A 25,477-nucleotide genomic window follows, 5' to 3' on the forward strand; every position below is an offset into this window, starting at 1 on the left:
TGGGAAGAACTTCCTGTCAAGCATATCGTGCGTGTCCTGGCCACGCCTGTACTCGCTGTTATGAGTCACAGCATCGCAATGCAGCAAGTCTGCCTTGTCATTGGGCAAGACTCTTGTGTGCTGTATACGTCGCTCACCGGACGACCTCTGCCGATGACTTGTCAAGCAACTCGCGAGCCGCAGCAATCTCGTCTGCATTGTATCCTTGCCACAGGGGTTCTTGGGCCCCATATCGACGAACGATCTCCGCTAGCTTCGCTGTGGCTGCCTGGTTTAATTTTGTCAGAGTCCGCTGGTCTGGCAGAGAGAACTCATCGCTCTCTGACTGCTTCTTGAGTTTGGCATATTCAGCCAGAATCTTATCAGTGACCTTCTTCAGGCCATAATAACCCCGGAGATAGTCTTCACAAAGCTCAATGCTTCGGCAAAATCGCTTAACCGAGCTTGCTAGGTACTTCTGAGGAGATCCATCGCTTGTTTCGTTGGCTGCCATCAACGTCACCTCGCCTAGCCTTGCGTGCAACTATTGAGTAGTGTCAGATGTGGTCATTTCTAAGAGCAGAAAAGCAACGTACGTTCCACGCATTTGGTGCTAGAACAAGAACTTCCTCCATAGCGTAGATAGCTTGGGAGTACAGGCCTTGAGAAAGGTAGAGGTCCGATAACTCAGACCAGGCTTCGGCATCTGTAGGGTTAAACTCGAGCAACGATACTAGCGCCGCAATTGCCTCCGTTGTCTTTCCCATGGATCGCAAAAGAGCCACTCGTCGCTTCGCAATATACTAATGTTTGTCAGTACAACATCTTGACAGCCACAAGACGTGATCATGCTCACAATGTTTGTTCCATCCTGCTGCAGAAGATCCTCGTATTCCTTCAGCACTTCCTGGAGCTCACTATTGCTCGTCGCCTCCGCTTCCTTGATCAATCCCTTGAGTGCCATGACGCGTTCGTTCTCATCGCCAAAACGCAACAGCAACCTCTCCAAGCACAGATGCGCCGAATCGTCGTCGCCTGTTCGAAGGCATGTGATGATGAGGTTTTCATAGATCGTCCATAGCTCAGGGGTTTCGGCTGCCGAAAAGAGTGATACAAGAGGAGAAGCCGAGAAGGCCTTGGGGTTGCCCTTCAAGATGCTAGGAGCTTGTTGCGCAAGGTGGAGAGCTTCAGCAGGTGATAGCTGGCCTTGTGGCCTGGTGAGAGAGGGGGCCATATCGTTGCAATGGTTTTGTGACGGTCGCTTTGGTGTGAGTACGAAGTTTTCGGTAGATAAAAGGTCTTATTGTGACAGATTCGGCGGGGGAGGGAGGATGGCGTTTATCGTCTACCTCACAATGATACAGGTCAATTGAACACAGGAGGCTTGATGCTACGTGCACCATCGACCAAAGCACGCATATGATTGGCTATTCCCGGGAAGCTCATGTACCACGGATTATCTTATAGTCCGTGACAAATTGTTGGACATTTCTAATTGGACAAAACACTGCCCCACACTGAAATATCAAAGACAAAATCCATCTCTCCACAGAAATTTTTCTTGAACCTCGAGCATCCTTCTTCCTTACTTCCGCAGTGTCAACTACTTGCGCCTGCGAGTGCATGCTTCAAGGACATCACGAGTCCAAGATGGCGTCTTCAGCGCCAAGTGGCGAGGCCATCGCGAGTCCGACACTCGAGTCGATTCCTGTCCAGGACATGGCCGCGTTGGACGTCAAGGATCCGGTCACCGAGGCCGTCACCGAAGCTGCCGTGCCCGAGACTGAGGCTGCTGAGGTGCCGCCTCATCGGTCGCATGACCCTACCAACAACTTGAAGCGGAGTGATCCCTTCCAGTTCGGTAGCCGGTACTTGAACGAAGGAGATGATGTCTTCGAGTTCAATGCCTGGGACCACGTTGAGACTGACGATGCGTACAAGGAGTATGCTGAGGAGCAGTACGCGAAGCAGCGTCAACATCCTGTCTCGGACTTTGAAAAGAGTAAGTCAACCACCCAAACCAAAACCTTGCACGGCGTGCTTTTCCCTACTGGTGTCCTGATGATACACAACCAATGCATAGTTCATCTGAATCTACTGAAGACAAACTATACCTTCTTATTCTTTCGCTCCCATCTGATTTACACCATATCCTCACATTTCTTCTCGCAATCTCAAACATGGAAGAGTTGCTAACATGACAACTCAGGAAAGTTCAGTCAGGATCCTGCTAGATGGTGGAATTTGTTTTACAAGAACAATGCTGCCAACTTTTTCAAAAATCGCAAATGGCTCCAACAGGAATTCCCTGTCCTGGCCGAGGTAACCAAGGAAGACGCCGGTCCCAAGGTCATACTGGAGATTGGTGCTGGAGCCGGTAATACGGCCTTCCCTGTCTTGGCCGAGAATAAGAACCCACAACTGAAGATCCATGCCTGCGACTACTCAAAGACAGCCGTAGAGGTCATTCGCAAGAATGAAGCGTACAATCCTGAGTTTATCCAGGCTGACGTATGGGACGTCACCAGTGATGACTTGCCGCCTGGACTCGAGGAAGGCTCCGTAGATGTCGCCGTGTTGATTTTCATCTTCTCTGCTCTGTCGCCTGATCAATGGGCCAAGGCTGTTCACAACGTCCACCGAGTACTCAAGCCGGGAGGTCTGGTCTGCTTCCGAGACTATGGAAGAGGAGATCTGGCCCAGGTCCGGTTCCGCAAGGGTCGATACCTGGACGAAAACTTTTACATCCGAGGCGACGGCACACGTGTGTATTTCTTTGACAGGGATCAGCTCGCCGATATCTGGACTGGCAAGATTGCCGGCGAGGATGTCAAGGCTACCCTAGAACTTGCCACTACCGATTCGACGGCTGAGGCCGAGAATGGCACAGATGCTCCTCAAAACCCAGATACAGAGGAGATTAAGACAGAGATACCCCTCTTCGAGGTGGAGAAGCTTGGTGTTGATCGAAGATTGCTTGTCAACAGAGCCTCCAAGCTTAAGATGTATAGGTGCTGGCTACAAGGTCGCTTTAGAAAGAAATAGACTATAACATCTCAAGATGAACACATGAATCTGTCCTTGTATGTGTAATGCGATGAGGCTCCCTTAGCAACGGCGCCGGTAATCTAATAGAGCAAAAGATCACGTATCTTTGCTCTTTCATCTGCACCAAAACCTATGCCGTCTAGGTAGGCATTCAGTCCACCATATTTGTCGTTGAGGTGTTTTTGAATGCCAACAATCATATCATTCGCACAGTGAAGCCACTCGTCTGTCAATCCGATTTCACGAATCTCAATGAGGCGCTGTTCACGTTCAGAAATGAGGGCCTCATCACTGAGAGCATAGTCATACTCAATGGCCGAGATAGGAACATCAAGAATCATAAGCACAAGCGCGCAAATAAGACCTGTTCAGGAGTCAGTTTTATCACTTTTTGAAGCATGGGGCTTTATTACCTGTACGGTCCTTGCCTTGAGTGCAGTGAACGAGTGAAGGAAGAGCAGCCTGGTCGGTATAAAGTGATAGAGCCTCACGAATCTCCCGAGTGGATTGATCGAGCGTATCGAGACCCAAACCTACAAGTCCGCGAGGGATCATGACTTGCTGCCCCAGGATATTGATCGCTTTAGTGCGGTAGCCACAAACAAACAGGAACACCACACGGCTGAAGAAGTCAGTGGCTAGTTTCGACACGGATGCATAGTGCTCACAAGAAGTCCCACCATGAGAGCTGGCTTAGGAGGAATAGTTCGAAGGCGCGCCCTGTGACTTTGACTTGTCGATAGTCCAGTCCAGATATTTGGAGTGGTTCAGCAAGAGCTTCATTGGATTTAACGAGAGCAGGTGTACTGGACTGTTCCTTTCGTCTTTTTGCTTGGTTGAGGTGCTCGGTTCTTGGTGGTTGTCAGTATGTTGTTCTTCTCTGAGAAACATTTCGGTCTCACTTGGTTCTCAGATCTATGATGGTCTTGACACCAATGTCATCTCTAATGACCTGTCTGTCCGAGAGAGTGGCATCATCTAGAGTTGTCTCAGCAATTGGTAGGTCTCATCTATGTGTGATGTCTTGTACCTGGCCTGGCGGCGCGATAGAACAAACCTTCGCGAATTCGCCTAATGAGAATCAGCTACCTATATCTCGTGGTACGACAAGTAGCGATCGATACCTTGTGCCCAAAAAGTCATTGACCGTTTTGCCCACATCACGGAAGTTGAGAACGTTCTCAAGGCCAACAGAGGAAGTCATAATGGTTTGCCAAGAAACCTGTTGCGTTGGAATAGAGTTAGCAAGTCTAATTCAGGGTCCTCAAGCCACCGACAGGATTGTAGCTGGGCTGTGTACGGTAGTTGCAGCGCATTGACGATGAACTAGCGAGCGGAATGTGAAGAAACCCGGAGCAATATCAAGTTGGTGTGCAACACAGACTCAAAACCAGGGTTTGTCGTATTACGAGAAATCGATCAATCGAGCCAAATGCGCCTCAAGAGATCGGAGGGTTCAAAGCGGACGCTAGAAGAGGGCTAAAACACACCAAAAAGGCGACGAGCAGCGTCGATCTCAATTTCGATACCGAAAACGCTGAGTGATCATTCCGAAGCCAAGACAAGACAAGACAAGACAATATGCACCGTTGATTCTCAGGTGAAGATACAGATTCCGTCCAAGGTTTCAGGTACAGGCTCTGTTTCTCTTGTAGTAGTTTGCTCGAGGGAAAGATCTGTCTGTTGGCTGACCGTGACTCGAGCTTTGGCTTTGGGAGGAGTCGTTCGCAGGTCAATCTTGACTTGATAGGCTGAGCAAAAGAGCCATCTAATTCCAATTGGGAGATATCTTCAATGGATGACGGGAAGCTAAAAAATTGCTAAGCTGATAGAAATACAGTGCGAATTGATAGCGGTGTGATGTATTGTGGCAGTGTTACAGTCGCTTCACAGGGGAGAGACAGGACGAAGTTGAGAAAGCTGAAGATGAGCCCTTCGCTACGTGATAACGGTTACGAGACAAGCCAGGGAATGTCTAGAGAGAGCTGTATCGGGTGAACATCCACTGTATTCAGCTCCCAAGTGGACGGAGTTCCCATACCGAAGAACCAACAATCCAAGCTGAATATCATAAGACAATCCGGATACTGTGCTCCTTCCGACTAAGACTAGCCACTAGCGTCTGCACCTGAGATCATCGCCAAGGACCAAGTGACGTCACAACTAGCACTATCTGGGGTAGTGCATCGCAGGTCCGGGAAGGGAAAGAGCTACGGCAACGACCCTGACGTATGCATCCCATCCCATCCCATCCCATGTGAAGGAAAGAGGTAAGGAAGGCAAGCACCGCACCGTCCGTCCGTCTTGTCTCGGGGCCAACGAAAGAACGACGCCATTTGAGTGAGGGCGCCACGAAGACAACGAGAGGGTCTCCTTTGATAGCATCATCATCATCATCGTCTTAGTGAATAAATCTTGCTTTTACCCATATTTTACTCTATTCTTTCCCTTCTGTTTTGTTTCCTCACGATTGAGAGACAACACCAAATACATACTCGACTAATACCTACTCGAATCCTACCTCTATACAGTGTCGTCACTCAGCATTTTATCTCACTTGTTTCGATATTCCCTGCGAAGAGACAGCCCATTCGTCTCCACCATTGAAGCGAGCACCCGGCATCTCCATGTTCGACATAGAAACTGTCAATTAATATCAACTACATACAACATTATAACCGCTAAGAGCCTTGGAAACTCATAAAAAGCATTGTAACGAGGCCCTTGGCCCTGTCAAGAGCTTATCACCACGCTGGGTCCATCGCGACCAATCTACTCCCTCGCATCGTATTCCAGTGAAGTCTCACCCTCTCGATCTCTAGGCTCCAATACGAAGGGCTGGGCCAGCACCCTCTGACGTCCCTATACCGATGCCCACCAGCACATCCCAGCAGCCAACCATGATCCAGTCACAGCCGGCAGCGGCCACAGGTATGTACCGGCATCCCAGCGATATTCGTCATCTACCCACGCATGGCCCAAGTCTTTTCTGACATATATGTACGTAGTGGCCAATAATTCAGGTCGGCTCAAATATGCAGATCCTCGAGATCTTCCTAGCTATCCATCTGCTGGTCTTCGCCCTGACGGCGCTGCTGCAAGTGCCGCTGCTTCACTTGGATGGTCTAATCAAAAGCCCATCGAACTTTGGAAACCTGATAAAACCTCATCCGCATCCGCTGCTGCCGCTCTAGCCAAAGATTACAAGATGACTCCAGCATGGGAACCAACATCTAACTCTGCCGGACACAAAGCCGCACTTCTAGCTGTTGGCTCGGCTAATGCTGCCTTGAACCAATCCCCAAGCCAGCGCAAGTCACACGAAGGATGGGGAAATTCTGCTGCCACTCAAGCATTCAATACGAATCGAGCCAATTCAATGCGACAGCCTGAACCAAGAGCATATGATACTTCGCTGCAGGGACAAAAGTCTCTTGCCGCAGCCAAAGGTGCTATGTCAACAACTAGACGACGAGCTAAATCGACGCCATCGGCACCAGACTCTCATGCTCCATCACCCCCCAAGACAAACACTCGACCAGATGCGCTCAGCGGAGCTGCACTTGCTCACAAAGCAAGCCTCAGGGCCAAGCCGGCAACAGAAAACGCCGGTGCGGTGCCAGTGACCACCATGACTCGCAACATGTTCACGTCCAATCCGCCAGTCAAACCGGAGGTAGATGAACGACAAAACAACGAGCAACTCCACGCTTCAGCGGTTGCTATGGCCCGAAAGATGTATTCACATCAACAAAAGATTATCGACGAAGCCAAGGAAACCCATGGACAAGGCTCCGATGCGCCACAGCCAAAACCCTATGTTAATCTCCAGGACGCTGCATACAAACAAGCACAAGAACGACTGGCAAAACTTGAGCAAGAGCATCAGAAGAATAGAGACTACCAATCTTACTATGGGAACGAATCGTCACCTAAACGGCGGTTCACATTGACATCCAAGCTGCGTCGTCGCTCTTCTAGTGACGGTGATCTTGACGATAGACAACAATCCGAAAGAATACGACAGCAAATGTCACTCTTCTCCAACAAGCTTTCAGAGGTTGATCAGAAGAAGCGGCAAGATGATCGCAACGCGCTTCTTGCTGCGGCACAACGTAATGTCAAGGCTCGACTGCAAGGTATGGATGAGAAGGTTTATCATGAAACTGGCCAGGTCAACCCAACTCTTATGAGTGAGTGGGAGCTCAAGGCTCATCAGTTGGCCACTGCTAGCCACGAGACCCGGAATGCAAACAAAGGCAAAATCGATATCGGAGGTGGCAGATTCATGGACCCACACGATATAGACGCCATCGCAGCCAAGAGAATGCAGCCCCTTTTGGATGATATCAACGAAAAAGCCGAAGTTGAGCGCGAGCGACTTGCTACACTCAAGATGGAAGAGGAAGCAAGGAAGGCTGAGCAGGAGAAGCAAAAAGCGCGCGACCGTGAAATTAAAGAGATCACAAAGAAACTTAAGGGTATGTCTACAGTAAACATTCATTTGCGCTGTGCCGGACTAATACATTTCATAGACCAAGAGAAGCAAGAATACAAGGCCAAGAAGGCGGAGGAGAAAGCGGCACGAGCTGAAGAGCGACGTCAGGCCAAGGAAGAGAAGCAACGGACCAGGGGTAACACAGCTGTCTCGGGCGAAGAAGCCATTGATGATGGCGCGAGCACAAGAAGCGAAGAGGCTGTATCACCCCCTATTGTTGCGGCAAACGAATCTAGTGAGCCTAGTGCCCCAGCCGCGATCGATACAGAAGCTGGCACAGCGGAAAGTGGCCGCAGAAAGCTCAGTGATGCTGCATCGCCAACTTCCAAGGTCAAGGGATGGATCAGGAACAGGTTTTCACGAGGCAAATCTCTTGGAGAGAAAGATCGTGAAAGCCAAGGTGACAAGAGAAGCAGTTTCATTGGCGGAGCCGCTCTCCGGGATACAGATGCAAACGAAAGTTCAACAAGTCTGGACAACCGGGCTACGAGCATGCGAGATGTTGCCCTTGCCGGTCGCAGCGCAAACGCTGAGTCAAGCGACCACGACCGGGATGTGCTACATGATTCGCGCGGCATCAGCCCTGTGAGCAGTCTAAGTGAAGACGAGGCTGTTCCAGCTATTACTCCTCCACCAGCAATCAAAGACCCTGCTGAAAGGAAGAGCCAAAGTCCTTCACGGGATTCGAGATTTAGAGAAATGATGGATAACTAGCCAGTATTGTTGCAGGACAGGAGTTTGGAAAAATTCATGGAGGGAGGTAAAATGATGGGATTGGTTTGGATTATGCCCGGCGCAAAAATGGATTGCTGTGTATCTGTAAAGCGTCATCGGGTTTCAACAGCCGGATTATAGCAATTGGGGTGGTTGGACTAGTGGATGAACTTAATTAATGCTTTTGTTTGAGGTATGACGCATTACACACGTGTACGGAACTCTCGGACGAAAATGACGATCATGACATGGTCCCAGATATAATCATGAGACAAGGCAGGATACTGGTTGGCAATATACAGTAATGTACCACACAAAGTACGAAGAATGACGAACCATATTAAATTCTGGATTATTGCGTTTATAGTTTAATTCATTTCTAATCAATATACATAAGGCAGTTCCCTTGAAATCTATCTATCAGATAGTTCATGTACAAAAAACGCGAAGCCATGTAATACAATCCTGTAAACGCGCCAATTCTCGCTCGATCCAAACGCCATGCAAAGAAAGAAAGGGGGAATCATTCCGGCATTAGTCCATAGAACACAAAGTTTCGCGTATGTTGAGTATTACAAGCCTTAAGTGTAGTTTTGTTGTGATGTGATGGGTCAAGCATATGTGTGATATTTGCGACCTGTCTAGAAGTCTCTAGGAGGCACACGATTACCGTTCTGCGCCATCTCGACATCTTGGCGACCGTTTGCGGGAGCATCCAAGTTACTGCGCGACCCGTTACTGGGGCTCCTCGAATCAGAGAGGGCAGAAGGCATGTAGGCGGACTTTTGATACCTTGCGTCAGGGCTCTTTGTGCGAACGGCAGGATAGAGGTCGATGACGAAGGAGATGGCATAGAATGTGAAGATGAAGGAGATGGCCCATTCGAGGACCGCGGCGGCGTTTCGCTTCTTGACGAGGCTGCACACGCCAAAGGCGATGATGAGGGCGACCTCTACGAGGATGAAGGTGAGCTTAACCCAGAAAGACATGCGAAGGACACGATGCTCGCGGTAGTCTAAAGATTTGTTAGTAGGTGTTGATGTAGGCATGGGTTGAAGATGTAGAGAGAGACCCACTGATTCCAAGGCGTTGGTACTCCCAGCAGATACAAACAGCCGAGAACAAATAGCCTCCAATAAAGAGCGCCAGAAACGTGTTGTGCAGTCTGCTATACTTGCCAGTCTTGAAGATAGAAAGACAGATAAGTCCCACGGTTCCAACGGTCGCAAAGGCGATAGAGAGGCCGCTGAGGACCTTCTCCATGAGGGTCGTGTTGGGCACAAGACGGCCCCGATGTCGCAGCCATCGCTCAGACAAGAACGCAGCATCGAGAAAGATGGAGGTCAAGACGCAGCCGACGATGAAGAGAGGCTGGAGACGGCCTGCGCCGACGTTGGAAATGTAGGCGATGTCGGAGTGAATCGATTGAGTGGGATATCGACGACCGTGTTGATTGACTTGCCATTCGAGGAGGAGACCGAGAAGCATTCCCAGCCAGACAAGGCCTGAAATAACTGGGAACCACTGATCGTGTTGGTTAGTATATGCCCTCTAGATAGGTTCAAGTGAACATACCCAGTATGAAAATATGCCTTTCACAGCCATTGTGTGATTTTATGTGAAGTGATGTGATGATGTTGCTGTAAACTTGGTGTTTCGCAAAACTGGTGATACGGGAGGGCAACTCGTAAGAGTCAACCCAAATAAGGCAGTGACAGCAGCACCTGACCTAGGGACAAAGTAAATGAAATAGATAGAACAAATACGAAAAGAGAGGGGAAAGGGACAAGAAACAAGGGGCAGGGTATCAATTATTATATTCCCGATGCTTGGGGTTTGGGCTTGGGAAGTATAATATGGGTCTGCGTTACGTATTGCAACTCCAGGGTTTTTTTTTCGATCTTGATAATTCCAAGCTTTTTGATAACTCTCCCTCCTTCTCGGCCGGGAACTTAGTTAGCTTGGATCACCACTAAATACTCCACGGCCGAAGATCTTTCGGGTCCTCGGACGTGTCCGCGGTTCCTAAAGTCCGGGATATTTTACGGCGGTGTTAATGGCGGTGCTCATCACTCATCAGCCTTGCTGATTCACAGCGGAAAAGAGCCAAGAATGGCTGTGACTTGGCATTTACGCGGCGTTTACCGGGGGGTTACGCGGCAGTCAAAGCATTTTTACAGTGCTTGTAGTGGCGCAGAAGGAGAAAAAGAAGACGAATCAACTAAACTAATGCCGAATGGGGTGATTGGGTATTCTTCAGCTGTTGCAGAGAGAATCATAGAATAATGACTGGAGTTTATAATCGAATGACATCATCCCCTTTGTTTACGTTGATTACATCACAGTCTTTGCTTACAAAAGTTAGACTATCTTACTACTACTAGGTACCTTTTAGTCTGTCACTGCCCGCCCAAAACAAGCCTCAGCCAACGACGTCGTTCAGTGGAGACACTAAAGATTCAAGGGGGGGCCTTCACTGTACTGTAAGATCCTTGCACGAATCATGAGCTGAAGCAGGGCCCTTACACTGTAACCTTGGACCTTACTCGAGTATATCCAATCAATCTCAACGAACAACATTCACTTCAACTCGAGCACTCAAGTTGAGCATATGCTCAAAAGTCTGTTTTATTAATAAAACCAGATCTACTCTTCATTCTTCTGCTCAACACCTGCAGCATTGATATGGTCGTCCACAGTGGTCCCAGCACCATGTCACATAATTACAATAGTATTCGTTATCCCCGGCGGCGTTCCAGCTTGTTATGTCTCTCATGGTTACTACACTCAATGTTAGTGATGCTTCTTGTCACAAGTCTAGGACCTCGGATTGTTGGCACGAACCTCATCGTGGTGATGGTCATACTCGTGCTTGTGCTCGTAGTGATGCTCGTTCTCGTGCTTGTGCCCGTGCCCGTGCTTATGTCCGTGTTTGTGTCCATGTTGGTGGAGATGGCCATGTCCGTGGCCGTGCTTGTGCCCATGCTTGTGTCCGTGGTGATGGTTGTGGTAGTGCTTGTGCACCTTCTTGTGCTTCTTCTCTCCATCACCCTCCGAGTCCTCCTTGGCGTCGCCCTTGTCCAGCGCGACTCTGTCCTCAAAGTCCTCGCCTGTGATCAGGGGAGTGTAGGGGAACTTGGAAAAGGCTGCCTGGATACTGCCCTTGGTGGTGCCATCGTTGGCTCCCTGCTTGGACATGATGATCTTGAGGCTCTTCTTGCACTCAATACGGCGACCGACCTCATAGACCAAGGCCTATTCAAAGTCAGCATGTATGTCTTGGTTTCTCTCATCTCAAGGGCAACTCACATAGTTGGAAACACGCAGACTGTTGATGGCAGTCAGGATGGGCCGTTCAACCTCTCCATCAAGATCCTTGGTCTGGTGCCGCAGGAGCTTCACGAGGCGGATCAGAGCATCCGCATACTAGAGCAGTGTCAGCACAGTAAACCCTGAAGAGTCATTTCGTAGAGCTTACGTGAAGGAAGCAGCCAACGACAGGAGAGTCGTTTCCGCAGGTCAAGCACTTCTTAAGTGTGGTGCTGTCCACATACTTGTCAAAGGCATCTAGCCCATACTCAAGGCTGTAGATCTCGTAAACAATTTTCTTTCATTTCATGTTAGTAATTTTCATAGTGATGGATCCAAGAGAGCAACTCACATGCCAACACTCCGCCTCATTGCCACAATCATAGGTCTGCACAGCATGAATGAGCTCCTCGACGTCCCTGGTGGCATAGTGGAAGAGCTTGCAAGTCTTCTCCTCAGTGAGGATAGGGCAAGGCTTTTCGGGATGCTTGTGCTTGGTGACGTGGACATGCTCATGGGGATGAAGGTGCTTGTGCTTATGATCGTGGTGCTTGTGATGGTGCTTGACCAGGTTGGGATCATGGTGATGGTGATCCTTATGCTCGTACTCCTTGATCTCGAAGGCGCCGTTTGGGAGAGCAAGACCAACAACGGCTGGTGTTGCGCAGAACGCAATGAAAGGTAGAGACAGCTTCATGTTTGAAGTCTACAACAGATTACAAAGAGTGGAAGTAGTGTTCAGGGGATGTAACGAAAGTAGAGAACGACGCCGAGAAGGACAGAACGAATCAAGAATCGGAGCAGACTTAAATAACCATAATAGCTCCTGTTTAACATCTCATGTCAGAGACCCTTTTGAGTTCAAATAATCATCGACTGATGATTCCCAAGCCACGAGGATAGAATCTTCAGCCATCAGATGGACAGCCATCCTGGTACACGCAAGCAATTGCAAGATATCCTATACCTTCAGCTCGAAATTACCACCGCCCTACAATTCTCAAAGCCTCATACTCATCACTTTCGGGTATTTGGAAAGGTTGCTTGGGAGATCTGGTCCTCGAAAGATGCCCGTCACGAAGCGCCCGTATAACCGTAATCACGGACAGTCAAAGGGAGGGCAAAACCGCCGAAGCACGACACCGTTACTGTAGCATCATCGCACCCTTTTCACCAAAAGGCATCAAAGTTTCCTCGTTTCTACGGGCGACGAGCATCTTGGCTATAGCAGAAGGCACTGAACACGACCATTATGCTTTCAAAAGGCCATAAGGTAAGAATAATACCGCCGGTTGCTGTGTGCCTCAAGCAAAGTCAATCTGGGTGGCTAAAAGCCTGACAACTCGCGTTTCTTTCGTGTCAAAAACACACCACTTGATAAACGGTAAGGTACCTAAGGAGAAAGAAGTGATGTTCTTGGATGGTCCAAGTCAAAAGATGGAGTACCTTATGTACGGAGTACTCTATAGGTACGTTCCTCAGATCTCGGTACAGGTGTGGAGCTTATCGGCGTGATAAACTCCGATTCTCCGATCTCAAATTAGCGATAATGATAAGCTCTTAACAAGCTTCCTAACATCTCCACGGACTACTCAGCTGAGTTCAACTTCACCAAACTTCGGCGCGCCAGTCAGACCAACTGGTCATATCACCATTCAGTCACTCATTGATATTGCTCTAGCCTCTACAGGTCTCGTGCACAAAACGGGGCCTCCCGACGCCGTACAGCTGGTCTTTCCAGCTCCTCAAATCACCATCAACATCAACCATGGCACTCTCACCAGTCGTAACGCACACCGTCGAAGCCACGCAACCGCAAAGCTTCGGGCGCGCAATCTCTTCGCCTCTAAAGAACGCCACTTCGCAAACATCCTCCTCCAATGGAACGCCAATGCCCCCTGTCACTTCAGCGCCTGCGCCGACGAGCATTCCCACGACTCTCGATCTTGCAGAGCAGATGAACGATGAGGAGAAGCGCAAATACGTCAAGGGTATGCTACAGCCTTGAACACCTAAAGCGTTTCTCTCTAATAACGTCTAGGCAAGAAGCTCGGTGAGGGTACATACGCCGTTGTCTTCCTAGGTCACTTGCGCTCCAAGCCCACCACTCTCGTCGCCATCAAGAAGATCAAGGTCCAGAAGGAGTACGATGAGGGCATGGCCCCCGACGCCGTCCGCGAATTGAAGCACCTCCAGGAGCTCTCACACCCAAACATCATCTCTCTGCTTTCCGTATTCTCCTCCAAAGACCAGAACCTCAACCTCGTTCTCGAGTACCTACCCCGTGGCGATCTAGAAATGCTTATTCGCGATACCGAATCCGTGCGCTACGGTGCCGCTGATATCAAGACATGGATGGGCATGCTCACCCGCGCCGTTTGGTTCTGCCACGAGAATTTTGTTCTCCATCGTGATATCAAGCCAAACAACTTGTTGATTGCTGAGGATGGCGAAGTCAAGCTTGCTGATTTTGGTCTTGCGCGAAGCTTCGCTGATCCTCATCAACTCATGTCCTCGCGCGTCATCACCCGCTGGTACCGACCCCCTGAGCTGCTCTTCGACGCGAAGCACTACAGCGGTGCTGTCGATGTCTGGTCTGTTGGCACTGTGTTCGCTGAACTCATTATGCGTGCGCCCTATCTTCCCGGTAACACAGACCTTGACCAAGTTCGACTTGTCTGCGAACTTGTCGGTACGCCCACCGATGATAACTGGCCTGGTGTCACGAAACTTCCAGGCTATGCTGTTCCTGGACAACACCCGGTCCGTGGTAAGGACTGGTATGAGATGCGCTTCGGTACTGTTGGTTCTGACGGTGTGGACCTGCTCATGAAGACGCTTATTCTCGACCCCAAGAAGCGCATCACTGCCCGTGGTATGCTTGAGCATCCTTGGTGGCATTCTGAGCCTAAGCCTACCCGCAAGCAAGATCTGCCTCGAAAGGGTGGCGCAGGAGCTGACGACAAGATGGGCGCTGATCTAAAGCGAAGGCCAGGCGTAATTGACGATGACAGGGGTTCCAAAGTTGCACGCAAGCTTGATTTCGGCGGCATGAAATAGACATGGTGAGAGGGGGCGAGAAAAGAAGACTTTTAATGAGCACATGGCATGCAATTCGGGTGAGCATTTTTAGGCGTTTGGTTATATACAGAATAAGGAGAGGAACGGAACAAGTTGTAAAGGACATAGCTTACTCAAAATGGGACATTTTATTAGATACTCAGATCTCTTCATCATCATAAATTTGAAAACCATCCATGTATGCCTCCTAGCCAAACGCTCGCTCTCAGCATATCTTCGTGATATTGACATATCGATTTCGTAGGTATATCCAATCAGCCAAGTTCTATTCTATTTACTTACATGAGCACACACTCAAGCCCATACATTGCTCTCTCGACACTTTTTCTGACTTGATACCAGTCCGCCCTTCTCTGCGCATACTCGTAGACTTCTTCGGCACGGAAAATGCCACCAAATCGATCGCCATCTGCGATGACTGTGGCCATCTCACGCGCATGTCGAGGGTCAATCAGGAAGATCTGGCTTAGCTCACGAAGGGCAGCAAAGTATGCGAGCAGATCAGGGTTGCGCAACGTCCGAATGTACTCATAATAGATGTTCATATCAGCAATGAGAGTAATCGCGCCCTCGGTGCTGATTCGTTGTCGCTTGAGATGTTTGCAGATCGCTGTGAAAAGACGAAGACCAACCTCGCCGTTGAATACATCAAGCATCGACTTATCTGTTGTACCCACAAGCATTTTTGTGTGCGATGAGACAAGCTCTACAATGCGCTTTGCTGTGGCTGTGGGACCAATATCAGGCTCTGCAGCAGGCACAGCAGGCTTCTCGGCGGTGCTAGAGCTGCCGCCAAATCCAGATCCAAAGGCAGAGGACGATGTAGCAGCTGAGGGATCAACTGGGTTGTAGTCTGTGGGTGGTTGAGTTGTGCCCTGAAGATACTCAACCTCGTCCATCAGGACATCGATACCCTTGTTTAGGCCGGCAGCAACACTCTCGTCGAGCATTTGCTCAAACTTCTTCTTGGCCAGACCTGCTGGATCCAAGAAATCGTTGCGGTCAGCAATTTTCGGGGTGGCAAGTTGCTGCTCATAGAAAACGTCAATCATCTGTGAGATAAGGTCACCGACGTTAACAAGTTCGATGAAAGTGACAAGTGGTGCCACGCCCGCTTTGTTATGATCATTAACCTCTCGCGGGTTATAGTGCGACAGATGGTCGACAGCCATATCAAAGCCCGTCTTGATATGCTTCTGTCCCAAGATGCGCAACAACACTATGAATATGGTCGCACACTGCTCTCGAGCTTCTCCACCAGCTTGTCCACCCAGGCTAATGAAGACTGAAGCACGTCCCAGGCTGGTTTTGGCAGCGTGCACCAGGTTGAGTGCCACCTCAATGCTGAAAAGCGACTTGATACCTTCAAGCTTCGACGCCATAATTGCTGCCTTGGCTGCCAGTTCATCTGTTGGTGCCTGGGCAGGCAATGGCGTCCTCTGGCCATCAAGTGCCAGACTGGGTGTCTCCGGTCGTGAGGGCTGCGGTGTAAGTGTCCCAGAGCCATTCAGCTCCTTTGGTACTGTTGATGTAGGTCTCGATGATGCGGGTTTGCTAGTTGCGAAAGGAGATCCCATTGGAAAGCTCGGTAGCACAGTAACAGGCATCATAACGACCTTCTTGAAAGAGCTCAAAAAGTCCTTCTTGTCGGCTGAGCGATTGATGTTTGACATATAGAACGACTCTAGGGATGAGTCCTGCTCAGAGAGCTTCTTCTCCCACCTTGCCACTTCTGTATCAGCGTGATTTGTGAAGAAGTCTAGCTCAGCCTGGAGGTATAAGTCGAGATGCGGCTCGAAAACGCGCAGTGAAAGCTCCTTTGCCATCTCTTTGACATCTCGCTTAGACCCCTCAGGGGGTGTAAGAGATTGAAAGAAAAGCATTGTCTGCTCAAAGACGCCAGACACGGCTTTCAAATAAGCTTCCATGCTACGTTCATGTGCCTCGTCGAACAGCGGTGTTGAATACTCCATGATGATATCCTCCCTGACCTTTTCCACAAATATCCAGAACACATGCTCGGGATTAGGAAATATGCGTTGCATCACTGAGGCCTGCTCGTTAACTTTGGCCAGCAGCTTTTCGAAGAAAAGCCGTGAAGGTTCGAGTATGATGCTTTCATCCTGCGTCGCTTGGTTGAGACAGTCCATCGCGTTCACCACCAATAACTCATCATCGTTGAAAATGGGGTGCTTATGCACAAAGAGATCTATCCCTCCAGTGGCGCCATCAAGTGTGTGCAGTACATGTGCGTAGCGATGCATTCGTCCGTCAACATCCCAGAATTCGTATCCTTGCTCAAACTCCCGTAGAACAGCACTCTCGAAGATCCCCATCATTGATGAGAGCTTCTCTTCTCGCTCCTGGCATCCAGTTGACCAATCGCTATGGGCGAATCTCTTAAGATTTGCGAGCATTTGCGCTTGTTTCTCTGGGTCGCGAAACGCTTGGAAGACGATAGGGTCCGCATGAGACCTTGCCTTCACCAGATCAAAGTAGAAGGGAGCCAAAGCGCCGTATATCTTGCCGTACTCGTGCCTCGCGCCACCCCGGATGCTCCTTGCTTTTTTGAAGACATCCAGATATGCTGCCGGGTCTTCAGCGGGGTTTGTTGAAGCCCCCACCGCCATCGTCTCGAAACCATCATGAATATCTGCCACGGCGCGATTCTTGGCCTCCTCTAATGAGGCATCGAATAGTGTTGTTCCTGTAGATTGCGTGGGGCTTGTAAGTCCTTTGGCTTGTTTTGCCGCTGCATTTGCACTTTCTCGTCTTCGTCGCACTGCCTCCTCGAATCGACGACGAGCCTCGACTTCGTCCCAACAATCCATGCTCTTTAATCTTGAGACCCATCTAGTGTCATCGTAAACCATATCTCGCATGCGGTGTGATACGCGGGCAAAGCGCAGCTGATCGGCGACTGGTAAATAATCGAGGATCGTCACCAGTATCTCTGAATGTCATGTTAGTCGCAGGCGCTCGGTATCGCGAACATGGTATCTTGCATACCCGCTGGAAGACTGGCTTTCGTGTCGAGCATCTCGGTCGCCTTCAGGGTGCTGAGGATGCTGCCACGGTTGGCTGCACCCGTCTTGGACCTATACATGATTGGAGAGAGATATCTATCGCGATTTCGGTCGTCTATATTGTTTCGTTCTTGGAGGTACCCTCTAGGTGGATTAACTCCTCGTAGTCGCTGTTCAACGATTGTATCCTCTGCGATGCCATGGGCTGTCCTTCAATCCGTTCATTTAGATTATCTGGTCTAGCATGTGGCAGCGAGACTCTCCATATAGAGCGACACCGGCATTGGAAGATTCTTCGAGCTTCGGGATTGTTAACTCGGTCGTAGTTTCCGTCTCTCGGTGATTTTCGTGATGTTGATAACTCACAATGAGTTAGTTGTAAGAATAGGAAGAAGAATTGGGCTGGGTCATGTTACATCTTGAGAATGGAAGCTGCTGGTTAGCTCTGACAGGGGGGAAGTCGCAGTCCACCCACATGTGCCCCGCATCAGCGATGCAGTTGGAGGTGGCATTTGAGCTTACCCTGTACCTCAAGGGTTCAGGACATTTCTTAAAGTTATGGCCATTTATTTCACGGGCTGTCTTGAGCCCAAATAATTACTGCCAAATGGTTCATACTGTGTAAGTAAACTTACCTAGCGCCTCTTTCTTTACTTGGCCCCTAATAGTCTATCCATGAGAGTTATCGTTGAAATTCCCTTCTTAAACAATAGTTGATATAAATCTGCCGTCCTTTCAATGCTTTCCATCGTCATGCCAACTCTAACCCAACTTTTTACCAGCAAAACTCCAAAAACACCTTTGAACTATATAGTCAAACACATTGCAGGGCATATTGACTATACAAGAATTCAAGTCCGTAAGGATATCCCTACCAACTCCCATTACATGCGAATGCCATCTATATCATGCTCCTACATGTCGTTCACTCAAGGAATGTGAAGAGATGTGTATGCAACACATTCATAGCCCGAGTAGCATCTCGTGCGCTTATCACACAAGAGATGTTGATCTCACTGGCACCTGTTCGACTTCGTTAGTATACTCCTTATTCGAGATAAGGATCATACATACCTTGTGAGATCATCTCGAGGTTGACATTGTGTTCTCCCAGAGTAGAAAACATACGACCTGCAATTCCGACCATGTTCTTCATCTCAGCACCGACCAAGCTCAGGATGGCCATGTCGTTGAGCACGCTCACATCACCGCACTCAGCAAGCTCCTTAGTGGCTTTACCAAAAGCCTCGACCTGCTGACTGCTCGAGTGGATAGCCATAGAGACGTGAACCTCAGAAGTAGAGATGAGATCGACCGAGATGGAGTAAGTGTCCAGGATAGAAAAGACGCGCGCGAAGAACCCGTGCGAAATCGATCTCTTGTTCGAATGCACATTGATAACACTGATGTGGTCCTTGATAGTGACGGCTGTAGGTCGCTTCGGCTTCTTGTGTTCTGCCTGAGGCTTGGGAGAGTCCCGTGTGAGTTGATGGCTGGCCGAGAGGATGCGGTCAGGAACAACAATAGTGCCATTGCCGCGAGGATTCTTGACGTTCTTGATGCGAATGGGGATAGGCGGTTCAGCACGGATGACTTGGTCCATAGTGAGATGGTGGATAACCTCTGAGCCATAAAATGTCAACTCAGCTGCTTCGGAAGGTGTGATAGATGAGAGCAGGCGTGCGGTGGGCACCTTGGAGGGATCGGCTGAAAAGATACCATCAACCTCCTTCCAAACCTGAAGTTCCTCAGCCTTGACGCCCACGGCGCAGAGGGCCGCACATAGATCAGTGTAGCCACGACCAATGTCACCGTCGATGAGACTGCCAGGTACGTTGCCAAAGAAACCAGTAACGACAGGGACGCGGCTCTCACAGGCGGCGATCTTGCGGGTGAAAGCCTCTGAGGCAGTGCGGTAGAACTTGTCGTCGAGTCTCTCGGTAGCATCATAATGGAATGAATCGCAAAGATCGACATATTCAGACTCGACGCCCTAGTTAATGTTAGTGTGGAACTCATATATATAAGTCAACGGCCTATTACTCACCTTATCTTGCAAAAGAGCCGCCATAAAACGACAGCTCAATTTCTCACCGAAGCTGATGACACGGTCCTTTGCTCTTGAGTTGATCTCCAGGTTGAACCGCTTTGCAGCGACGATATACTCGACCAGCTCTTGACACTCATCCTTGATTGTCTGAATGAGCTTTCCGCGTATAGAAGGATCTTGGATGTAAGCCTCGGCAGCAAAGACGTGATCGTTGCAGATATCAAGCATCAATCCACGAGCTTGCTCAACCAATTCATTCTGCTGCTCCTCATCGACGCACATGGCGGCGCCGACACCTCTGAGCTTACCATAGACGGCGAGTAGTCTATTACGCCATTAGTACTCAGATCATGCCAATTGACGTTACAGAGAGTCTCTGTATATAAGAACACCAGAAAATAGACGTACCGACTGGTGGTTCCCTCAGCTTTCTTGCCCGTGCTTCTGGCAGAGCAAACGACGATGACTCTGTTTTGAGACAAGCTGGCTCTATTGGCGGGGTCAGTTACAGTCATACAAGACATTTTTCAGCCATTTCTCTCTTTCTCTCTTTCTCTCTTTTCCATGTCCAGACATCTTTAGGGAAATATCATACCTGACAATATCTGTCGCAATCTGAACATCTTGGTTAGCAATGTGTATAAAAAACCACAGAATAATGCCTCTCTGAAGCTCAACGGGGGACAACAAACCTTGTCCGGAAACTTGCCAACGCTTGTGCCGCCGAATTTTTGAACGACCCAGCCGAGAGACGGCGAATTGCAATGCGAGAGACTTCCCATGTTTTCTTTTTCTTTGATGTTCAAAATCAGATGTCAAAGATTCAATCAAGTCTCTGAAACGTGGATCCCCTGTTTTTTACTTGTTTCCCCAATGCTGAGGCTGATTCAGAGAGTCTAGAGTTAATGGTGGTGGAGTTCCTTTTTTTCCCGGCTGAGTAACAACGAGGGGAAAAAAAATTGAGCTCGATTGAGGCACTAATAAGGTACCAACCGATCTTTTATTGAGGTACTGTACCCACGGACAAGCGCCGAATCACCTCCGGAATTCCTGAATCAGTACCCTCGAGGTGAAGGGATACGAGAATTGTGATATAATATGATATGACTCGTAGAATGCGACAGTGCAGTCGAGAGGCTGAATCGAATTGAAGCGTACCTAAAGAGGTCTCAAGTGTAGATGGACAAGAGATCGACAGGAATTGTGTCCAACTGGCGTAATATCGAATACTGAAACCAGTACCAAATTGTAATTGCCTAGACAAATACAAAGATGAAGGTAAATTTAGTTTTGATACAGTGATGGACGGTTGGAGGTTCCGAATGCCAATGTCCAATATCAAAGACTGGATATGAAATCAGTTTGTCCGGGAACGGAGCTTGAATTTCAAGTTGATTAAGTGTGGCCAAGAACAACGCTTAGCAGAAAAGAGGCACAGATGTATGTATATATAAAGTTTCAAGAACCAAGGACTGTAAATTAAGACGAGAAATATTATTTATATATGGCTCATGCTGTAGCATCATACTATGGACTCTAGAGTCAGTGTTTGAGAACAAGACCGAAGTTGCCTCCGAAATAACAGCTCATACAGGGGTGCTCCCTCTATAATATTCACTGTATGGTATGACTCGACCTTGCTACAGGTTCCGTCTTCGGCTTTGTCCTTCATTAGACACGTTTAGGTTAAGCTCTTTAGAGATTTGTGACCCCCACTGCACTAATGCTTACACTCCACTCAAGCTATGGACTCCACTAGGTTAGAGACGACTTCTACCACCACTCACTTACACGGTCATCAACAGTCAGTCATTATATAGAGCTCAGAGCGATTTGTTACTATAACAAAAGCATAATATACTTCGTCCAAGGAAGTGATCGATCCAGTCTGACGAATGAAGCCGAGGACAATGCAAAAGAATTTATCTACTGGCCAATCAGAGCTTAAACACAGCCTTCATAACTCTCGCATAGGGTAGTCGAAATTCCTTCGCCTGAAAGAGAAGCAACCATAACACATTCCAATATTACCGTTACCTCGCGTACGAAAAAACAAGGGGATAATACGGAGTGAGCCAAAAGCCTACAAACAGTATATTTGACTATGCGGTGAAATCAACCCCTCCCAATGGCTCTCATGGTGCGCCTTTCTTTGCCAAACCCGACACCATTTATACTCAAAAACTCCAGAACCAAACCTTCCAGCTAATGTGTACACAGAAACAACCCTCCGCAATCCTCTATCTTCCAGGCCCGCTTCGCTCAATTGGCCAAACTCAGCGCACTTCACTTCCCGTTTCTGCCTCTAGGCCATCATCATGTCGTCGTTCCATCGTCCCATCATGTCTGGCAATCAAGAGACCCTCGTCTGGGAAGCACTGACAACTGTATTATTATAAATCAATCAAGGGTATAATCGATATCCCAATCCCGGAACGCCAATCCCGTGTCAGGCAGACACAAACACACACACACACGCACACACACACACATGCGGGCCTTGCGGCCTTGCTTGGATCCTTCAAAGCTCATCAACAGTGAATTCTGCCCCTTCCAATAGAGCATGCTCCTGGTTGTCTGTGCCGGTGAACCCAAACTTGTCCATGGGGAAGTCTTCCTCGGGCGTCCTAATACCGATTCCACTGTCGTCATGGACATCGCCCCCACTCATACCCATTGAGTTCTGATTGGGTTTGTTGGCTGGGGGGAAGGGGGCACGTTCCCCTTGGTTTTGCGATGAGTTGTTCAGGTTGAATTCGTCACTGCCGCTGCTGTATCGGGAGGGTTGTCGGCTCGTGTCTTTTGTGGCTTGAGGTGGCGTGGGCGTTGCCGACCAAGTTGTCTGGCTCCTTTTTTGCTTCATAAATCCTCCCTCCTCCACCATAAAGCAGACCAGCTCATCTATCCATGTCTTGGTCACCCACCATGAGCTGAAGCTCTTACCCTGGTTCATGGTGAGGTCTCGCATCACAGCAGTACCAATCCTCTCGACGCATAGCATGATGTCGCTCGCTGTGGCGTAAGGGAACCTCGTCGGTAGACTGTTGAGAAATGTTACCCAACGATCAAGCTGGTATGACTCGCCCTTTTCACGAGAAGCTTCGGCACCACCGTCGACGTCACTATCAGATGGCCGACCTTTGCGCGACAGAACATCTCCATATATAGTAAGGCATTCCACCTCCCAAGGCACGTCTGTGGGATCAACGAGATCTCGAATCTCGTTAAGCAGAAGATTCACAACATCGTCCATACCCCGAGTAGGAACACATTCAGCAATCTTTCGAGGCCGAATTGTTGTGATCCAGTCGATATACATCTGATTGCGCTGCTCACGGGATGAAAGAAAGTTGGCAGCAGCGTGAGCTGTCAAGTTGACTCTCAACGCGCGGTCGATCAGTCCAACAAAGAGTGCAGCAGGTCCCTCCTTAGCACGGATTACATGCTGTGGCTGGCCTTGAAAAGATTCACGAATGTGCATCACCAGTCTGTCCGATATGGACCTGAAAATATCCAAAACATACTTAGGAACAACCTGGAGTTTCAAACCAGATACGATGCTCATCATACGCTGGTAGAGGATGAAATCACACTCCTCAATCCAAGGAGCCAAGGCCGGGTTCCCAAATAGTTTCAACACAGGCATGGTGAGAGTCCCTTGGAAAGCACCATAAAGATGGAAGAAGGTCTTCTCTTTGCAGAAACGGATACAATCGACTAGTGATGTGCAGTGAGCGCGATACAATGCGAATAGAGACTTGGCAGCGTCGGGGTCGGTGCCTTGAGGGAGGTAAGGCTCGAGGTTGGGAAGAATAAGAGGTTCCTCAGGGTCAACAGGCCCATCAGACTCAGGACGGAAGCCGAGTTCGAGCTGAGTCTTTGTTGTGCTGGAGCTGAGGTGGGCAATGTTGGCAATTTGTGGCTGGTTGTATATGCTACGTGACTGGAAGCCGGACTTTTGGGATACTGGGGCTGGGTTGGTCTCAGTGCTGCCAATTTGAGGGGACGGAAGGGCCCCTTGACTCAAACTGATAGTCGTCTGTGAAGGAAGAGTGCTACCTCTGTTAGCAAGCACGTACAAATTATGGTCAGGGATAAAGCTAACTTGAAACTTTGAGTGAAGGCCGGAGGTTCTGGGAGAGCGCGGGTTGGCTGCACTGAAGGCTCCCTAACCTCGACCTGGTCCTCCTTGAGTGTGAAGTTGACATAATGATATTTGGACTCTCCGCGAACACCGAGTCGCCGTGTCTTTAGACCGGGAAATAACACTCTAACAAGCTTCCCGAAGCTAGCGGGATTAAGCACGGTGATTCTTTCGGTAGCACATCTCGACGCGTAGTTGGCGTATACTCGTCCTCTGGGGACGGAACCCTTGCCCCTTTCACAGACACCATGGATCCTATGGGACGATTAGCATACCTGTTGCAAATATGGTAAACATTTCACGACATACCAGAGCATTGCAAAAACCTGTCGGGTTCGCTCTGAGTTTGGACCTCGTTCATTTCCGTGAAGCTCGCTGGCCACGTCAGGAAGGCTGCGATGCTCGTTGGCTTTGAATAGAGCTCTCATTTCAATCTCGTTGTTTGCACTCGATCTATTGGACGCGGGCTTTGGGGCTCCAATCATTCCAGCAAAGGAGTTCTCGTCATTATCGTCCCTCTCTAGCATTTGGCTATCTCCCTCGGCGAAACTGGCATGGCTGTTATACTGCTCAGCGGGTAACGGGTGCCGTTGCATTGCATGTTTTGGTTGTTGGTATTGCATCTGGTGACCCATTGGTGCACTCATCGAAGCGTCCATAGAGTAGTCCTGGCCTGCTTGGAGCTGCTGGGCCATCATAATATCCTCTGCTGACAGCTGAGGCGTGTTCATGTCCTTAACCTGGGCATGGCCGTGGACGTGAGCATTTGGGTGCACTTGGCCGTTTGGATGAACCTGTCCATGCTGGGCCGTCATCCATTGCCCGTTGTACATGTCTGAGGTGTCGGCAAAAGCAGGCTGCTCTAAGCTGTTGAGTGAAGCTGTTGAAGCACGGGATAACGGTCGTCGAGTCGATCTAATGGCGGCGCGGGTAGTTGGACCTTGAGCTTGATTCTGGTCTACTATGTCCACTGAATTGAATTAAACTTGTCAACAAACGCAGGCTTTGAAGCTTGACATGAATAAAATGAGGGGATGTTATGCTTTAGCAGCAGCGAAGTTAAAAGCTTGTTATGTTGTGTTATGTTTAGACTTTCCGAGTGAGTAGCGCGTCGGCAGGCAGTATTAGGTGCCTCAAGCAGGAGGAGATGAGGTTGTTTGGGTACGGGGTTGTCTGGGAAGAAAAACAAGGGAGAAAGTAAACTTACTGTTGTGCTCCATACTTAATTGAGTGAGGTACGAGACGAGACTGGGCTGGACTGGGCTGAACCTCAATGGCACCAACCGGGACTTTGTGTTGACTTTGGTAGACTGAAGAGAGGAATTTGTGGGCGGGCTAAACAACAAACATTGGCTGGGCTGGGGTGTTCGGATGCGCCGACGTCAATAACAATGAAACTGGAGGGGAAAGGGGACCTCGAAAGAGTCGCGAGAATGGAAAAAAAGACCAGCAGAAGCTGAATAGAAATAAACTCGTTTCAAAGAAGCCGCGCAAGGAGCTGCTCGGTGCAATTTTGGCGCGGCGCTGAGGGTAACAATTTGATGTTCCTGGAGCTGTTGTTGTCCTTGTTTTGTCGTTGCGAGGTCAACGAGAAATGGATGGTCGGTGGTTCAGTTCAGTTAGGTAAT

At 49.2% G+C, this 25,477-nt stretch overlaps 10 protein-coding genes across 13 annotated transcripts; 3 read left to right on the forward strand and 7 right to left on the reverse strand.

Annotated features, from left to right (window-relative positions):
* Positions 1-133: 133 nt before the first annotated feature.
* Positions 134-1,213, reverse strand: FVEG_07828 (hypothetical protein; the record flags this gene model as incomplete). Its single annotated transcript, XM_018896520.1, has 3 exons — positions 134-523; positions 576-782; positions 836-1,213. The coding sequence occupies 3 exons, from the start codon at positions 1,211-1,213 to the stop codon at positions 134-136; spliced, it is 975 nt and encodes a 324-aa protein (XP_018754000.1).
* A 269-nt stretch (positions 1,214-1,482) lies between these two features.
* Positions 1,483-3,168, forward strand: FVEG_07829 (hypothetical protein). Its single transcript, XM_018896521.1, has 2 exons — positions 1,483-1,981; positions 2,189-3,168. Exons 1-2 carry the CDS (start codon positions 1,603-1,605, stop codon positions 3,022-3,024), a joined length of 1,215 nt encoding a protein of 404 aa, XP_018754001.1. The 5' UTR covers positions 1,483-1,602; the 3' UTR covers positions 3,025-3,168.
* On the reverse strand, positions 3,108-4,231 carry FVEG_07830 (hypothetical protein; the record flags this gene model as incomplete). The annotated part of the gene is made up of 6 exons (XM_018896522.1): positions 3,108-3,391; positions 3,441-3,649; positions 3,696-3,878; positions 3,930-4,005; positions 4,058-4,098; positions 4,152-4,231. 6 exons carry the CDS (start codon positions 4,229-4,231, stop codon positions 3,108-3,110), a joined length of 873 nt encoding a protein of 290 aa, XP_018754002.1.
* A 984-nt stretch (positions 4,232-5,215) lies between these two features.
* Positions 5,216-9,325, forward strand: FVEG_07831 (hypothetical protein). 2 transcript variants are annotated; one of them, XM_018896523.1, is made up of 4 exons: positions 5,216-5,958; positions 6,036-7,508; positions 7,563-9,205; positions 9,273-9,325. In XM_018896523.1, the coding sequence occupies exons 1-3, from the start codon at positions 5,898-5,900 to the stop codon at positions 8,237-8,239; spliced, it is 2,211 nt and encodes a 736-aa protein (XP_018754003.1). In that variant the 5' UTR covers positions 5,216-5,897; the 3' UTR covers positions 8,240-9,205; positions 9,273-9,325. The 2 variants fall into 2 exon arrangements, with proteins under 2 accessions (XP_018754003.1, XP_018754004.1); XM_018896524.1 differs by lacking the exon at positions 9,273-9,325 and having other exon boundaries at positions 7,563-9,254.
* On the reverse strand, positions 8,568-10,489 carry FVEG_07832 (hypothetical protein). Its single transcript, XM_018896525.1, has 3 exons — positions 9,815-10,489; positions 9,316-9,763; positions 8,568-9,254 (listed from the first exon to the last, which is right to left on the reverse strand). The coding sequence occupies exons 1-3, from the start codon at positions 9,842-9,844 to the stop codon at positions 8,881-8,883; spliced, it is 852 nt and encodes a 283-aa protein (XP_018754005.1). The 5' UTR covers positions 9,845-10,489; the 3' UTR covers positions 8,568-8,880.
* Positions 10,490-10,834: 345 nt separating this feature from the next.
* Positions 10,835-12,968, reverse strand: FVEG_07833 (hypothetical protein). The gene is made up of 5 exons (XM_018896526.1): positions 11,901-12,968; positions 11,718-11,846; positions 11,549-11,665; positions 11,084-11,494; positions 10,835-11,020 (listed from the first exon to the last, which is right to left on the reverse strand). Exons 1-5 carry the CDS (start codon positions 12,243-12,245, stop codon positions 11,018-11,020), a joined length of 1,005 nt encoding a protein of 334 aa, XP_018754006.1. The 5' UTR covers positions 12,246-12,968; the 3' UTR covers positions 10,835-11,017.
* Positions 12,969-13,114: 146 nt separating this feature from the next.
* On the forward strand, positions 13,115-14,890 carry FVEG_07834 (CMGC/CDK/CDK7 protein kinase). The gene is made up of 3 exons (XM_018896527.1): positions 13,115-13,539; positions 13,590-14,807; positions 14,874-14,890. The coding sequence occupies exons 1-2, from the start codon at positions 13,317-13,319 to the stop codon at positions 14,606-14,608; spliced, it is 1,242 nt and encodes a 413-aa protein (XP_018754007.1). The 5' UTR covers positions 13,115-13,316; the 3' UTR covers positions 14,609-14,807; positions 14,874-14,890.
* FVEG_07835 (hypothetical protein) lies at positions 14,606-18,084 on the reverse strand. Its single transcript, XM_018896528.1, has 2 exons — positions 17,639-18,084; positions 14,606-17,582 (listed from the first exon to the last, which is right to left on the reverse strand). Exons 1-2 carry the CDS (start codon positions 17,733-17,735, stop codon positions 14,908-14,910), a joined length of 2,772 nt encoding a protein of 923 aa, XP_018754008.1. The 5' UTR covers positions 17,736-18,084; the 3' UTR covers positions 14,606-14,907.
* Positions 18,085-18,197: 113 nt separating this feature from the next.
* Positions 18,198-21,189, reverse strand: FVEG_07836 (aspartate kinase). 2 transcript variants are annotated; one of them, XM_018896529.1, is made up of 6 exons: positions 20,398-21,189; positions 20,301-20,320; positions 20,114-20,194; positions 19,703-20,030; positions 18,730-19,648; positions 18,198-18,678 (listed from the first exon to the last, which is right to left on the reverse strand). In XM_018896529.1, the coding sequence occupies exons 1-6, from the start codon at positions 20,485-20,487 to the stop codon at positions 18,581-18,583; spliced, it is 1,536 nt and encodes a 511-aa protein (XP_018754009.1). In that variant the 5' UTR covers positions 20,488-21,189; the 3' UTR covers positions 18,198-18,580. The 2 variants fall into 2 exon arrangements, with proteins under 2 accessions (XP_018754009.1, XP_018754010.1); XM_018896530.1 differs by lacking the exons at positions 20,301-20,320; positions 20,398-21,189 and having other exon boundaries at positions 18,198-19,648; positions 20,114-20,266.
* Positions 21,190-21,756: 567 nt separating this feature from the next.
* Positions 21,757-25,425, reverse strand: FVEG_07837 (hypothetical protein). 2 transcript variants are annotated; one of them, XM_018896531.1, is made up of 4 exons: positions 25,057-25,425; positions 24,159-24,819; positions 23,811-24,104; positions 21,757-23,760 (listed from the first exon to the last, which is right to left on the reverse strand). In XM_018896531.1, the coding sequence occupies exons 1-4, from the start codon at positions 25,067-25,069 to the stop codon at positions 22,227-22,229; spliced, it is 2,502 nt and encodes an 833-aa protein (XP_018754011.1). In that variant the 5' UTR covers positions 25,070-25,425; the 3' UTR covers positions 21,757-22,226. The 2 variants fall into 2 exon arrangements, with proteins under 2 accessions (XP_018754011.1, XP_018754012.1); XM_018896532.1 differs by having other exon boundaries at positions 24,159-25,425.
* Positions 25,426-25,477: the final 52 nt, after the last annotated feature.

The sequence above is a fragment of the Fusarium verticillioides genome, chromosome 3 (assembly GCF_000149555.1).
Source record: "Fusarium verticillioides 7600 chromosome 3, whole genome shotgun sequence".
NCBI lineage: Eukaryota > Fungi > Ascomycota > Sordariomycetes > Hypocreales > Nectriaceae > Fusarium > Fusarium verticillioides.